Source organism: Ambystoma mexicanum, chromosome 13, assembly GCF_040938575.1.
Source record: "Ambystoma mexicanum isolate Mex_15411 chromosome 13, UKY_AmexF1_1, whole genome shotgun sequence".
In the NCBI taxonomy this organism is placed as follows: domain Eukaryota; kingdom Metazoa; phylum Chordata; class Amphibia; order Caudata; family Ambystomatidae; genus Ambystoma; species Ambystoma mexicanum.
This window is the reverse complement of record NC_090938.1, coordinates 679,893,353-679,908,900: the sequence shown is the minus strand read 5'-3', so window position 1 is coordinate 679,908,900 and position 15,548 is coordinate 679,893,353. Positions and strand designations below refer to the sequence as shown.

The window sequence follows — 15,548 nt, the reverse complement described above, 5'->3', positions numbered from 1 at the left end:
TCTGTTAATTAAATATCTGAGTAGATAATACAGGTAAACTATATCAGCACCGTGAGGTGCGCTCACTAATAATGAGAGCCAGTGACTAGTTCAGCGCGCTTTGAATAAGGACACAGACATGACTTGATTATGAGTTTGATAACCCTCTGCTATGACATCACAATAGGAGGATACAGCATTCAGAAAGAAAGAGTTGCTTATGCCGCCAGCCTGATGCCATAACAGGGTGGATAAGACATTAGATTCTGTTGGTGGCATGTGATTTGGCCGAAAAGATTTTATCGAAGTACCAACCATCAAATTCTTTTTTTTATTGGTTGGTTTTGCCGCAAATATATGCGGTGTGAGACCCACCTGCAGAATCCCCCTTAAGAGCCCTACATTAATTATTGGCCTAAGCCCACCCCCCACATAAATGTGCGGCAAGATCCAATGAAAAAAATGTGATTAATTCTAGTTTGATGGAATCTGTTGCGGCCAAAACTCCTGTTACCATTATGTTCCCCCGGAGGTCGAGGGACCGTACAAACGGAGGACAGAACGGGGCTCAGCGGAGGCAGAGTGAAGCCCTGCATTAACGGAGCTGAAGGTCACACATTTAGCAGTCAGGGAGAGGTGCTCCTTTGCTTGGAAGCTGTTAACCAAAGGTCAGAGCTCCAGGCAGACAAGAAGCAGTAGCTCCAACTCGCGAATCGGCTGCAACAGCCCTCGCTCGAGATCAAGGCAATACCAGGAAGCTGCCTCGGGCACTGAATCTCATTCTTTTTTATTTGCAACCTGCAGTGTAAATGGCACAGGAAAAAGAGACACACGCACACTTATTCGAGCATTAGCAACAGACAATGGGACAGATGGAAGGCGGAATGATGAAGAGCACACAAGACAAACCACCATGGAAGAAATGATGGTTTGCTGGCTGCAAGAATGTGGCCACCTTGTGCTTACCAAGAGATCACCAAATCATATTGATTACAGTCGTTGCTCTCACCCAGTGACCCAATGGCGTCTCATTCTTCTCTCTCTACCGCTCCTCTCTCTGCTCTTATCTCTTCCTTCCATCTCTCTTTTCACTTTTCCACTGACACCCAGATCTTTCTCTCTTTCTCTTCCTTGGATTCTGTCTTGCATTCCAGTGTCTCTAATTGTCTTTTGGCTCTCCTGAACTTGATGCTTTCTCATTTTCAACATCTCCATCCCTCTAAAAATCAGGTTCTGTTCTTTCCCTCTTCTACTATCTCTTCCACTCCACCCCCCCTCGCTTTCCTTTCCTCCATCCACTATTTCATTTTCACTCTCAGTGCGCAACCTGGGCGTTATCTTTGATCCTTCCCTCTCCTTCTCCCTTCATATTTCCTCTTTTGCTCACTCTTGTCGATGTGCTTTGTTTAACATTTGCCATGCTCGCGCCTATCTTTCTTTTCATGCTACTAAACTTCTTCTCTTTTCCCTTGTCTTTTCCCGTATCGACTACTGTTCGTCCTTATTGCTCGGTCTTCCTGCCTGTTATCTGTTTCCTCTTTGTTCTATCTATAACTCCTCTGTTCGTCTTCTTTTTTCTCTACTCCCTCGGGCCTCTATTACATCCCCCACTACTTTCAATTTCACTACTTCCTTTTGAATCCCGTCTTCTGTATCACTTTCTTTCAATTGTCCTCAAATGCACTCATGGTCTGGGCCCTCCTTATCTTTCCCCTCTAATCTTGTTTTATGCTCCCTTACGCCCCTTGTGATCTCAGCTTCTACTTCTCCTGACTGTTCCTAAGCCCACTTGTGCCTCATCTCGTTTCCACTCGTTTTCTCCTTTCGCTCCCAAACACTGGCACGCTCTTCCTCTTTCACTTCGTTCCTCCTCATCTCTTCGCATTCTCCAGACTAATCTCAAACTCTACTTTCGACTTTAGTCTCTTAAAGTTCTCTGTTTTTCTCTACTGATATAACTTTTTTGCTCATTTGCATCATTTTGACTGTAATGTTTCTTGGTTCTTTTTATTGTTCAGTGCCTTTGGCGAAAGGCACTTTATAAATTCAATAAAATACAAATACAAAATACAAATACCCAGCATTTCTAAGGGGAAAGCGAGCTAAGTGTGTGAGCAAGGTGCTAAAAAGTACCTACTCAATGTCCCCCTTGGTAAAAAAAAATAGGGAGCACCAAGAAACAGATAGAAATTACAAGAACATGTGGATTGAGAAGGTCTCATTAAGTAGGGGAAGAGCGAAAGGGAATATTAGACAGAGTTCTAAGGAAATGCTGGGATGGGACTTGCAGCCAGTAACTGAGTCAATGGAATGTCAGTCCGAGATGGGAAATGCAGGAAAAACGAAGGCTCATACAGAGAAGGAATGAAAAGAACAAACAGGAAACTGGTTTAGACAGAAGGGCTATCTCTCGCCCTGTAATTAACACTAATAAAAGGGAACTCTCATACTAGACTTTAGGACTAACACAGAAACATGGAATGACATGAAACTGACAGCAACGATTGAAGGAGCAGGGGGATTTGTAACAGCCAAGGGGATCCAGAATGCTCTTACTGTCCCTGTAGACCGAGCGTGGGTATTTCCAATATCAACAGGGTACAGAGAATTATGTTTCATTACCTACAAACTGAACATGAAAGTTGTGCGGCATGGGAGAATGGGAAACACACAGAAATCAGCACCACATCAGGAATCTGCTAGCACAATCTTCAGACTGGGAACAAGGAGCTTGCAAGCCAATGCTTGAAGCTGGGAACAGAGCATGCAAGCCATGCTTCAAGCTGGGAGCAAGGAATTTGCATGCCAATGTTTCAAGCTGGGAACAGAGCTTGAAAGCCAATGCTTCAAGCTGGGTACGGAGCTTGCAAACCAATGTTTGCAAGCTGGGAACTGAGCTTGCAGGTCATGCGTCAAGCTGGGAACAGGAGCTTGCAAGCCAACGTTACAAGCTGAGAACAGAGCTTGCAAGCCATGTTTCAAGCTGGGAGCAAGGAATTTGCATGCCAATGTTTCAAGCTGGGAACAGAGCTTGCAAGCCAAGCTTCCGGCTGGGTACAAGGAGCTTGCAAACCAAACCAATGTTTGCAAGCTGGGAACTGAGCTTGCAGGTCATGCTTCAAGCTGGGAACAGGAGCTTGCAAGCCAACGTTACAAGCGGAGAACAGAGCTTGCAAGCCAATGCTTGAAGCTGGGAAGAGAGCTTGAAAGCCAAAGCTTCAAGCTGGGTACGGAGCTTGCAAGTGAATGCTTCAAGCTCAGAACACCGCTTGCAAGCTATGCTTCAGGCTGGGAACAGAGCTTGCAAACCAGGCTTCAAGCTGGGTACAGGGAGCTTTCAAACCAATTTTTGCAAGCTGAGAAATGAGCTTGCAAGTCAATGCTTCCATCTGGGAACATAGCTTGCAGGTCATGTTTCAAGCTGGGAACAGGAGTTTGAAAGCCAACGTTTCAAGCTGGAAACAGAGCCTGAAAGCCAATGCTTCAAGTTGGGTACAGAGCTTCCAAGTGAATGCTTCAAGCTTGGAACACAGCTTGCAAGCTATGCTTCAGGCTGGGGACAAACCCTGCGAGCTATGCTTTAAACTGAAAAACAAGGAGTTTGCAAATCAGGCCTTAGGGTACAAATGGGTGCAGGTGGGGCTCTTAATCTGGAAACAATGACGAACAAGCAAACCAGTAGAGTCCAAATCTAGTTCAGAGATACAAAGTTCTGTGAGAGACAGCAGTTGCTGGAACCGTGAACTGCCAAATTAGAGGACATTTAAAGACATGCTGCTCACAGGTGAAAGCAATTGGCCGTTGACCAAACTGCAAACACTTAAGACCCCCCCTGCTGACCATGGCAGTTGCATGGTTTGAGGAAAGGCAAGGCCGCAAAGACAGAAACGGATTATGGACGGGGGTTTGATTCTGCACTTTATCAAGGAAGCATGCTGAGAAGTACCAGTAGTCCTGTGCCATGCAGTGTCATGATAGAACGAAACCCGAATCAAGCACAGCCCTTGCACATGTTGATGTTGCAAGATTTCACAAAGGCAAGAACCACAATGCACCATTGAGCTCTGCAAGATCTGGAACTGGATTCTGGAGTAGTGTCTATTTCAGAATTTATTTTAGGGCTTTGTGAATTGGTGTCAGGTGGACACTTGAACTGTTCAAGAGTATAACCAGCGGATGACTGAACCCCAAAGGCTGTTCTGGAACACACCATGTTGGCAAAATGACAGGATCCCGAGAAACGCTGACGGACGCCAACAAACCGATCCTGCTGGTGGGAGGATGAGAGACCAAGGATTCTTGATTTCGGACGGAAGTGCTGGGATATGTTGGATACTGAAGCAGCTGCATCTAGATCGAGGCGAACGGTAATGCCACCCGCATCAAGAAGACCCAACAAAAGCTCCCGGTATCCTAAAGCGGAGCAGCAGAAGAAGAGTTGTCTCGCAAGAGCTGAGTCAGAGAGTCCTGAGAACTTCTCCTAAGATGCAGGAACGGGACACCAGGAGCAGGTGGAAGTCAGATGTGGGCCGGATGGGTACGCCCGTAGACCTGCAAACATCTTGAGGAGGAAGGAGAGAGAACAGCGGCGAGCGAGAAGAAAGGAGTACCAGTGTTCCGAGGAGTAACGCTCACAGTTACGGCCAGAGGAGCTCAGGCCTAAGCACCTTGGCGGGTAGAGTTTTGAGCTATAGCACAAAAGTAATACTGTATGTTGGGAAACTGAATTGCAAGTCTTACAGCAAATTGAGAGATTCTCTAAGGTAACACTGGATGGGGGGAAACTGAGCCACATCACCACTCTTCCGGGGCAGAGAGACCCTGACTAGCTCTATTGTTTTGTATTGTATTGTAGTTGGATTTGTAGAGGGCTAGCTATGGCCAGAAGTCATCTAGGCGCTGAAAGGGCACAGATAGAAGTGAGGGAATTGATCAGAGAACCCACATATTTAGAAAAAGAAAAGATACGTTTTTAAAGTTCTTCGAAATAGCAGATAGTCACCAATATCTCGAAGGGACGCTGGCAGAGAATTCCACAAAATAGGGGCCAGAACTGAAAAAGAGCGCCCCCTGGCCCAGTCCCTGCAGAATAGAGGGACTCTCAGCAGATCCCGAGAGGACGATCCAAGAGATCTAGCAGGCCTATAAAGAATACGTTTAGGACGGAGGAATTCAGCAGCAGTATCATGGACGGCGCAGTGTAGAAATACACAATGGGGGTCATTATGAGTTAGGAGGTAGCCATGCTGCTATTAGCGGCATGGCCACCCTCTTACTGGGTACCGGGTCTGGGTCCGGGATCCTTAAATGAGGAATTACCGGGCCATTCCAACCTTGGAGGGCCCGGTAATTCCTCATTCAAGTAACCCGGACTCGGTACATCCCCATTCCCATTCGAGTCCCCATAGGGCTCAATGGGAAAGGGGAGCATGCTAACAACGGGCCCGTTAATAAAGGGCCTGTTGTTAGCATGCTGGGCTGCTCGCGGGTCCCGCGAGCAGACGTCGTAATAGGGCGGTAAGGGCTTAACGGCTCTGGCACCTTTACTGGTGCCGTTAACCCCTTACCGCCCAATATCTTAAAGCTGATTCGGCTCTCGATCGGAAGCAGGGCAGTTGGCGCAACAGACCAATGGAGCGGGACAGTCCCTGCATAACAGCTCATCGTCTGAAGCCACAGCATGGCCTAGCTGGACCCAAGGAAGTGCCAAAGAGAGAGAAAGCAGGAAGAGCCCTTTTCCTGCTACGTACCCTGTCTCTAGAACAAGTCACCCACTCTGCCCCCCTTCATGCTACACTTCAGGCAGGGCCTGAAGACCCCACTCTTCAAAGAATATCCTGGCAATCGCTGATCGCTCCACTCAGCCCAAATTCTCGCCCCTCGGGGGCTCCTTGCTCCCCTTCTCCCAAGGAATCCAAGCTCCTCTGCTACTCCTGCGCCATTACTCATAACCCCCGTGCGCAAGGCCCATCGACAGCGCTCTGTTCCTTGCCAGCTAGTTTTGTGCTTCATAAACCCCATGCATTCATACAGTCCGACCGCCAATCGAGAAGTTGCTCGTCTAAAGAAACTTTGCATGTTGGGAAACTAAGCCACGGTTCCCATAATGCACTGAGACATTGGCCCACACTATAACTCTGGCGGTAGCCGTGCACTTATTAGTTTGGCGGACCCGGTAATTGCCCATTCGCGGGTGCCGTTATGGCCAGGCTCCCGATCCCCATTCTGCCCCATAGGGTCCGTTAATGACGGTGCAATCATGAGTTCTGCTCGCGGGTGCTGGTCTGCACGCCTGGTCAGACCAGGCATGCAGTCTGGCACCCGCGAGCAGAACTCGTAGTGTGGTGGAGAGGTAACAACGGCGCCGGTAGCACTACCAGCGCCGTTGTTGCCTTTCCACCACACTCATAATGAGGGCCATTCTCTGTCTAAAAGATGCTGCATGTGGAACAGCTGAGCCACGTGCTCCATAATTAGGTTGACCCTATGTCCCAGAATTGGGTGATCTACCCCCCTCTCTCGAGATTATGTTCCCATTGGAAACTGCAGTGATTCGGTTTTTGGTAGTAGGTCTTCATAGCTGGCAGGCACGAAGGCACAATCTCACACAGAAGAAATTCTGCATTTTACAACTTAAGATAGTGTTTGTGATAAATTAATTACAATGTGTTTATTCGACTGGTCACACTTAAACCAACTTCACCTCCAACCGCTACTGAAGTGTAGTGCCTTGAGAGCCACTTTCAAGGGCTAGTCCTACTTTTATGTTGGTTGCCCTCACCTGGTTTTTTACTTTTTAAATCTGGTCACCCTCTCTCCATGATGAACTAAGAGATCCTCTGCTCTGCCTAAAGAAACTTTGCATGTTGGGAAACTGAACCACGTTTCCCCTAATAAAATGAGACATCCCTCGGCCTAAAGAAACGTTGCATGTTGGGACATGAGTCACAAGGCCCATAGCGAATTAAAAAACATTCCTATCGAGGAACTGTTGCCTGCTGGCAAAGCGAGTCAACATTTGCCAACGTACGGAGAGACGTCCTTTCACATGGACTGGGGTTGGACTGGGGGAACTGATTCCCAAACCCCACGAGCACCTGTGACACTTGCATTACACCAGTGACAGCAGCCCTAAGCGAACAGATTGTCTTCTTAAAAACATTTTGCGACATTTGCATGAATTAATGTATCTACTTTTGTGTCATCAAGTCTGCCAAACTACCCTTGTTTATAAGTATATTTTGTACCCACTTTACCTTCATATGTGTTTTTTAGAATAAGTATATTTTATTTAAGTTCTCAATTGGATGGTATAGTGCTGAGAGGCTTAACTTTCTCCGATGGCGCTGTATTGTTTATTAATTTTAGAAGTTTTATTTGATCAAACACGCAGAAGAAAGTACAGTGCTTTGGGGATCAGGCCTCTGTTCCCATGCAAGTTTGGTGTTGCACCCCTCTAACTCCTCTCAATTCTCTCTCTTTCAGCTCCAGCGGTTCAAGCGCTCCCTCTCCCTCAAGACCATCCTGCGGAGTAAGAGTGTGGAGAACTTCTTCCTGCGCTCCAACAGTGACCTCAAGTTGCCCTCCGAGGTCCTGCTCAGCCCCCCAGTGGCGCCCCCTCCTGCGTCCCCACCTCCAGCTCCTGCAGAGACCCTGCCGCCCGCCGAGCACTCCCCGAGCACCTCTCGGAAACCGCTGGCCCTCCTGAAGCCCATGAGGACGCACAGCTTCCAGGAGCACATGTTCAAGAAGCACTGCCCCTGCGAGCTCTGCCACCAGCTGATCGTGGGTGAGTACTGCCACAAGCTGATTCTAGGCGAGTACTGGTGAACCCAGGTGCTGCTCCTGCGAGCTCTGCTACGAGCTGATCGTGGGGGAGCACTGCCCCCAGCTGATCCTAGGTGAGCACTGCCCCCAGCCGATCCTAAGTGAGCACATCCCCCAGCTGATTCTAGGTGACTACTGGGGAACCCAGGTGCTGCCCCTGCGAGCTCTGCCACCAGCTGATCGTGGGTGAGTACTGCCACCAGCTGATTCTAGGTGAGCACGGCCCCCAGCTGATCCTAGGTGAGCACATCCCCCAGCTGATCCAAGGTGAGCACTGCCACCAGCTGATCGTGGGTGAGTACTGCCCCCAGCTGATTCTAGGTGAGCACTGCCCCCAGCTGATCCTAGGTGAGCACATAACCCAGCTGATTCTAGGTGACTAGTGGGGAACCCAGGTTCTTCCCCTGCGAGCTCTGCCCCCAGCTGATTCTAGGTGAGCACTGCCCCCAGCTGAGCCAAGGTGAGCACTGCCACCAGCTGATTGTGGGTGAGTACTGCCCCCAGCTGATTCTAGGTGAGCACTGCCCCCAGCTGATCCTAGGTGAGCACATCCCCCAGCTGATTTTAGATGACTAGTGGGAAACCCAGGTTCTGCCCCTGCGAGCTCTGCCACCAGCTGATCATGGTGAGTACTGCACCCCGGACGATCTTGGTGAGCACTGCCCCCAGCTGATTCTAGGTGAGCATTGCCCCAGCTGATTTTAGGTGAGCACTTCCCCCAGCGGATTCTAGGTGAGCACTGCCCCCTGCTGATCCTAGGTGAGCACTTCCCCCAGCTGATTCTAGATGAGTACTGCCCCAGCTGATTCTAGGTGACTACTGGGGAACCCAGGTGCTGCCCCTGAGAGCTCTGCCCCCACCTGATTCTAGATGAGCACTGCCCCCAGCTGATCCAAGCTGAGCACTTCCCCCAGCTGATTCTAGGTGAGTACTGCCCCAGCTGATTCTAGGTGACTACTGGGGAACCCAGGTCCTGCCCCTGCAAGCTCTGCCCTCAGCTGATTCTAGGTGAGCACTGCCCCAGCTAATCCTAGGTGAGTACTGCCCCCACCTGATCCTAGGTGAGTACCCCCCCAGCTGATTCTAGGTGAGTACTGCCCCCAGCTGATTCTAGGTGATCTCAGCCCCCAGCTGATTCTAGGTGACTACTGGGGAACCCAGGTTCTGCCCCTGTGAGCAATGCCCTCAGCTGATTCTAGGTGAGCACTGACCTAGCTAATCCTAGGTGAGTACTGCCCCCACCTGATCCTAGGTGAGTACCCCCCAGCTGATTCTAGGTGAGTACTGCCCCCAGCTGATTCTAGGTGATCTCAGCCCCCAGCTGATTCTAGGTGACTACTGGGGAACCCAGGTTCTGCCCCTGTGAGCAATGCCCTCAGCTGATTCTAGGTGAGCACTGCCCCAGCTAATCCTAGGTGAGTACTGCCCCCACCTGATCCTAGGTGAGTACCCCCCCAGCTGATTCTAGGTGAGTACTGCCCCCAGCTGATTCTAGGTGATCTCAGCCCCCAGCTGATTCTAGGTGACTACTGGGGAACCCAGGTTCTGCCCCTGTGAGCAATGCCCATATATCAACACAATTTGAACAAGGAAATATGAATCCAACTAGAGATTGGACCCTATAGCTCCTGAATTTCAATAAAGTCAACTTTGATTTGATTGAAAATAACTGCAATTCTTATTTAATTTCTCTGCAGTGGGTGTGATAATACACATGAGTATTAAAACATAGGATATACAACATAAACTATACATGGTGTAGTACATGGGTAACACAATCCAAATCAATAATATTCGGTAAAACACTTTGAGTAATTACATTCTCTATGCATCCTAATGAGGGCGCATGAGACATGAATAATGTAATAGCAGATTAGATGCACATGTATGTGCTACAATTAAGGGTTGAAAGACAACACAAAAACAAGTCAACACAACTGTGTTTCGACCATTCAGCTAGATGTGAAGAGCTGTGGTTAAGTAGGCCTTCATCAGGACGGGTGAATTCTTAATTCTGTGAGCAATGCCACCAGCTGATTGGGGGTGAGTACTGCCCCAGCTGATTCTAGGTGAACACTGTCCCCAGCTGATTCTAGGTGGGTACTGGTACACACAAGTGCTGCCCAGGGAGGTATGCCACCCAGCTGATTCTAGATGACTACTGGTGAACCCAGGGAGGTCTGTGCCCAGCTGATTGTGGGTGAATACTGCCCCAGCAATTCTAGGTGACTACTGGTGAACACAGGTTCTGCCCCTGCAAGCTCTGCCACCAGCTGATTGTGGGTGAGTACTGCCCCAAGCTGATTCTCGGTGAGCAGTGCCCCCAGCTGATTCTAGGTGAGCACTGCCCCCAGCTGATTCTAGGTGAGTACTGGTGAACCCAGGTTCTGCCCCTGCAAGCTCTGCCACCAGCTGATTGTGGGTGAGTACTGCCCCCAGCTGATTCTAGGTGGGTACTGGTACACACAAGTGCCGCCCAGGGAGGTATGCCACCCAGCTGCCCCCAGCTGATTCTAGATGACTACTGGTGAACCCAGGGAGGTCTGTGCCCAGCTGATTGCAGGCTAGTAGCTAACAACGATGGAGTAAATTCTTGGGTCAGTGCTTTTTTTAACCATGGGGAATTCTGCATTCATTCAAAGATTGTTTAACTCATCTGTCCCACTGTAGTATCAATCAATCCAGATGTTATTTCGGATTCCTCCATCAGAAATACACAAAAACACATAATCAGATCAACACGATAAATACAACATCATAAGAGCCCATCTAAAATCTTCCAGCTCCAGACATCGATGTTTAAGACAGACAGTCTGATGAACTTCAAAGTGGGTAAAACATAAATCTATTCGCCCAAAATAGGCATTCTCAGGTCTAAAGCTCTTTTTAGAAATGCGAGCAGGTCAGGCGGAAAAGAAGCATCCTCTGAATGTAGGACAAAAGACATGGCTTCCTTAATAACCCGAATCTGCGTGATCCTAAAATGCGGCTTGGACCATTCCTTCCTGAAACCTTGATAATGTGGACCTATGAGAAGACAGTGAACCAGATCCTCATCGAGCCCTCTCTCACAGCCACATTGGCCAGAACCCTTCCCATCTAGCCCTGTCTCACAGCCACATTGGCCAGAACCCTTCCTCTAGCTCATCCTTTTGACTCATCTAGCCCTGTCTCACAGCCACATTTGCCAGAACCCTTCATCCAGCGCATCCTTTTGGACTCATCGAGCCCTGTCTCACAGCCAGAACCCTTCATCCAGCTCATCCTTTGGGACTCATCTAGCCCTGTCTCACAGTCACATTGGCCATAACCCTTCATCCAGCTCATCCCTTTGACTCATCTAGCCCTGTCTCACAGCCACATTGGCCAGAACCCTTCCCATCTAGCCCTGTCTCACAGCCACATTTGCCAGAACCCTTCCTCTAGCTCATCCTTTTGGACTCACCTAGCCCTGTCTCATAGCCACATTTGCCAGAACCCTTCATCCAGCTCATCCTTTTGGACTCATCAAGCCCTGTCTCACAGCCCCATTTGCCAGAACCCTTCATCCAGCTCATCCTTTTGGACTCATCGAGCCCTGTCTCACATACACATTTGCCAGAACCCTTCATCCAGCTCATCCTTTTGACTCATCTAGCCCTGTCTCACAGCGACATTTGCCAGAACCCTTCATCCAGCTCATCCTTTTGACTCATCTAGCCCTGTCTCACATACACATTTGCCAGAACCCTTCATCCAGCTCATCCTTTTGACTCATCTAGCCCTGTCTCACAGCCACATTTGCCAGAATCCTTCATCCAGCTCATCCTTTTGGACTCATCGCACCCTGTCTCACATACACATTTGCCAGAACCCTTCATCCAGCTCATCCTTTTGACTCATCTAGCCCTGTCTCACAGCGACATTTGCCAGAACCCTTCATCCAGCTCATCCTTTTGACTCATCTAGCCCTGTCTCACAGCCACATTGGCCAGAACCCTTCCCATCTAGCCCTGTCTCACAGCCACATTTGCCAGAACCCTTCCTCTAGCTCATCCTTTTGGACTCACCTAGCCCTGTCTCACAGCCACATTTGCCAGAACCCTTCATCCAGCTCATCCTTTTGGACTCATCAAGCCCTGTCTCACAGCCCCATTGGCCAGGACCCTTCATCCAGCTCATCCTTTTGGACTCATCAAGCCCTGTCTCACAGCCCCATTTGCCAGAACCCTTCATCCAGCTCATCCTTTTGGACTCATTGAGCCCTGTCTCACAGCCACATTTGCCAGAACCCTTCATCCAGCTCATCCTTTTGGACTCATCGCGCCCTGTCTCACATACACATTTGCCAGAACCCTTCATCCAGCTCATCCTTTTGGACTCATGAAGCCCTGTCTCACAGCCCCATTGGCCAGAACCCTTCATCCAGCTCATCCTTTTGTACACAGGCAATAGATTTAAACGTGCCAGAATCAGCAGCCTTCTGTCTGCTGGAGAGTTTATTTTAGTATTGGGGCCTGGACCCAACTCAAACATGTTCAGATCAGAATACCAGGCCAATGACGGGAAGGATTTAGAAGTTGCCACCTCTGAGTCGAGGGCTTTCCCCTTTAACCAGGAAAGAATACTAGCATTAGATATAGTAGGTGCCAACCACAAGCAAATCAGCCTGGATCCTGCCCCAAAACAGCCATCCAGCTCCAACTACCAGGCCGTGGCCCCATTGCACCAGAACATAAGCAACTGCAGACTTGCTTCACCTTTACTGGGCCTCATCAGTGAAGGGCAATTCGAGTCCCTTCGTACGGTCCGCTTGGTACCCAAATCTGGCCACACGCCCACTTATGTGGGACTTACTGGGGAAACCCATCAATGTGATGCTTGAACGAAGGGTTCACCCCTGGAAATTCTTCCAGGTAGTCTTGCATTAGTCCGCTTTCTAGCTTGTCTGTGCCATTACAAAAGGGGGACCACTCACATGCACATTAGTTGCAAGCATGGAGGCAGTGCAGCCAGCAAGCAGTGGGGCAGTGCAGACCTTGCAAGCATGGAGTCAGTGCAACCAACAAGCAGGGGGGCAGTGCAGCCAGTAAGCCTGGATGCAGTGCAGCCAGCAATCAGTGGGGCAGTACAGCCAGCAAGCATGGAGGTAGTGCAGCCGCAAAGCAGGGGGGCAGTGCAGCCAGCAAGCATGGAAGCAGTGCAGCCAGCAAGCAGTGGAGCAGTGCAGCCATGCAAGCATGGAGTCAGTGCAAACAACAAGCAGGGGGCAGTGCAGCCAGTAAGCCTGGATGCAGTGCAGCCATCAATCAGTGGGGCAGTGCAGCCAGCAAGCATGGAAGCAGTGCAGTCAGCAAGCATGGAGGCAGTGCAGCCAGAAAGCAGTGGGGCAGTGCAGCCAGCAATCATGGAGGCAGTGCAGCCAGAGAGCAGTGCAGCTAGCAAGCATGGCGGCAGTGCAGCCAGCAAGCACGGGGGCAGTTCAGCCAGCGAGGACAGAGGCAGTGCAGCCGCAAAGCAGGGGGGCAGTGCAGCCAGCCGGCATGGAAGCAGTGCAGCCAGCAAACATGGAGGCAGTACAGCCAGCAAGCATGGAGGCAATGCAGCCAGCAGTACTGCTGCACATTTCCCCTGCATGGGAAAATGTTCTGATTGCTAATCTCTGTCTCGGGAGGATAGCTCAGGGACAACGTGCTCGCCTTAGAAGCAAGACGACACGGAGCAACACAGGTTCGATCCCCGGGGCCGCGCTTAGAAACCTCTGGTTATTAAGCGCATTATGAATAACCTAACCTATCATATCATATCAATACCAAGTACCCTGAGCGCCAACATCCCTCGCCCGCCCTTCCCTGGGCCATTGGTGGCATCCACCTCCACGCCAGCATCTGGGAAGTTCACTGGGATTATAGGCTGGTATAATGATCCTCCTGCTTTTCACAACATGCTGTCCCTTTCTCTTTCAGGAAATTCTAAGCAGGGCCTGAGATGCAAGACGTGCAAGACCAGCGTTCATCTGTGGTGTTCAGAGGAGGTGTCCCACCAGCAGTGCCTGGGCAAGACGGTGAGCATGGAGTGTGGTGGCCGCAGCCGGTGCTGCCACGGGCTCAAGCCTCAGCAAGCTGACCATGCGTCATGTGTGCCTGTACCTAGTAAGGGCGTGTGAGGGACTCCTCTCGTGCTGCTGCGCCTGCTCTGTGTGTGGGGAACCCGCACTGCTGTACCCAATAATGCAGCTTCTGCTATTGCTCTCCACTGATCCACTCTTGCGTTTCATGGTGGACCAACCTCTGTCCCTCCGCAGTCTCCAAGTCCAGTCCTCAAGAGCCAAATCCACTCCATGTTTTCAACATAGCCACACAAAACACACATTTGCATATAGGCAATGTAAATGAGAGCTATTTACATAGCCGGTGATTATCCAGATAAGCGGGTGTGGTTGGGGTTATCGAGGTCTGAACACGGAGATCCGCCGTATTCCCTTCCACCTGCACTTAACGTTCCTTCATAATGTTTAAAGGGATATCCGTGGAAAATTCGAAAATAACATTTTGAATGGAGAAATTACCTATTTTTTTTGGTTGAAAAAACAAAATTACATTGGGGGTTTTGGTTTTTTTTTAATAATGCGGGGGACCCCCAGCAGCCCCCGAACACTTCGCCCACCTTATGTTAAACTCTTACCGCACCCCCATCTATTTATACTTTAAAATGTACCAACATTTCGTAAAAATTCGACCAAATAAATCCGGTCATTTCTCCTTCGAAATGTTCTCATTAGGTCATTTCTGCGGATACCGTTTAAAGGACGGTCTGAAAAAGTGCACAGGCTGAGACAGGCGCGGTCAGTCAGGCAAGCGGGAGCCCAAACACTGTCAGATGGCTTCATGCAGGGAGAAGTGTAGGACTGAAGGAAGGGCAGGGACAAAACCGAACGGAGGCCTGGGAGGGACCACGCCAAGTTACTGGTCACGTGTTTGAAGGGTCCGCAATGCAAAACAGTCATGTGGGTGCACAGGTGTACAAAGTGCGCAGGAGAGGGGGAGGGGCATGTAGACGCCCATCTATGGAAGAAAAAGCTCTGACGCAACTATCAAGTCTAAGGCAGACTAGTAAGAGGAGTTTCATGGGAAACACCCACTGAGGTTGCAGGCGTAGCAGGGCTTCGTTGACCACTCAGTGGGGACAGGTGAGGTGCCAGAGGACCGAGTAGAGCAGATGGAATCCCACAGCAGGGAGAGGACTCTGGCCTGTAAACACCTGCCAGCCCGGCCTTGTTAAGACCCTCACTGTTGGGCCTCAAATGCTTTCCTAGGGAAATTAGGGCATATATAGAGAGATGTTCATGTAAAAACTCCAGATAGCAAGATTTCTAATCTATCTGGAAGCCATTGGATCACTAGTGCCCATTGGAGCATCCTGGCAGACCAATCACATTGATGTATTGAACTGTTCGACTCAAGACTTAGATCAATAACGAGTAATTGATGTTGTCTACTTTGACTTCAGCAAGGTCTTTGACATGGCTTTAAACAGGAGAGCCATAGTTTATCTAAGCCACCTCAAAGTGCTACCTGAGAAATGGCCTGGGTCAAGGACTGGCTGCATAATTGTTAGGCTAACATTACACGCCAGGACGTATTGCTGCCACCTGATAGCACTGTACTAATACGTCTTTTAGCATGACGGCATACAGTGTGTGCCGGTGAATGGAGTACAGTGTTTGCCTGGGGGGCAAGAGGTGCAATCTGCCAGTCTGTGTT

The 15,548-nt window shown here is 49.7% G+C and overlaps 1 protein-coding gene across 4 annotated transcripts in view; it reads left to right on the top strand.

Annotated features, from left to right (window-relative positions):
• Window positions 1–15,548, top strand: part of STAC2 (SH3 and cysteine rich domain 2) — a 311,435-nt gene that overhangs the window by 214,325 nt on the left and 81,562 nt on the right. For all 4 annotated transcript variants that reach the window (XM_069634715.1, XM_069634714.1, XM_069634713.1 and 1 more), the window contains 2 exons: window positions 7,465–7,768; window positions 13,752–13,849. In XM_069634715.1, the coding sequence (XP_069490816.1) occupies window positions 7,465–7,768; window positions 13,752–13,849 (402 nt within the window). The remainder of the gene's footprint in view (window positions 1–7,464; window positions 7,769–13,751; window positions 13,850–15,548) is intronic.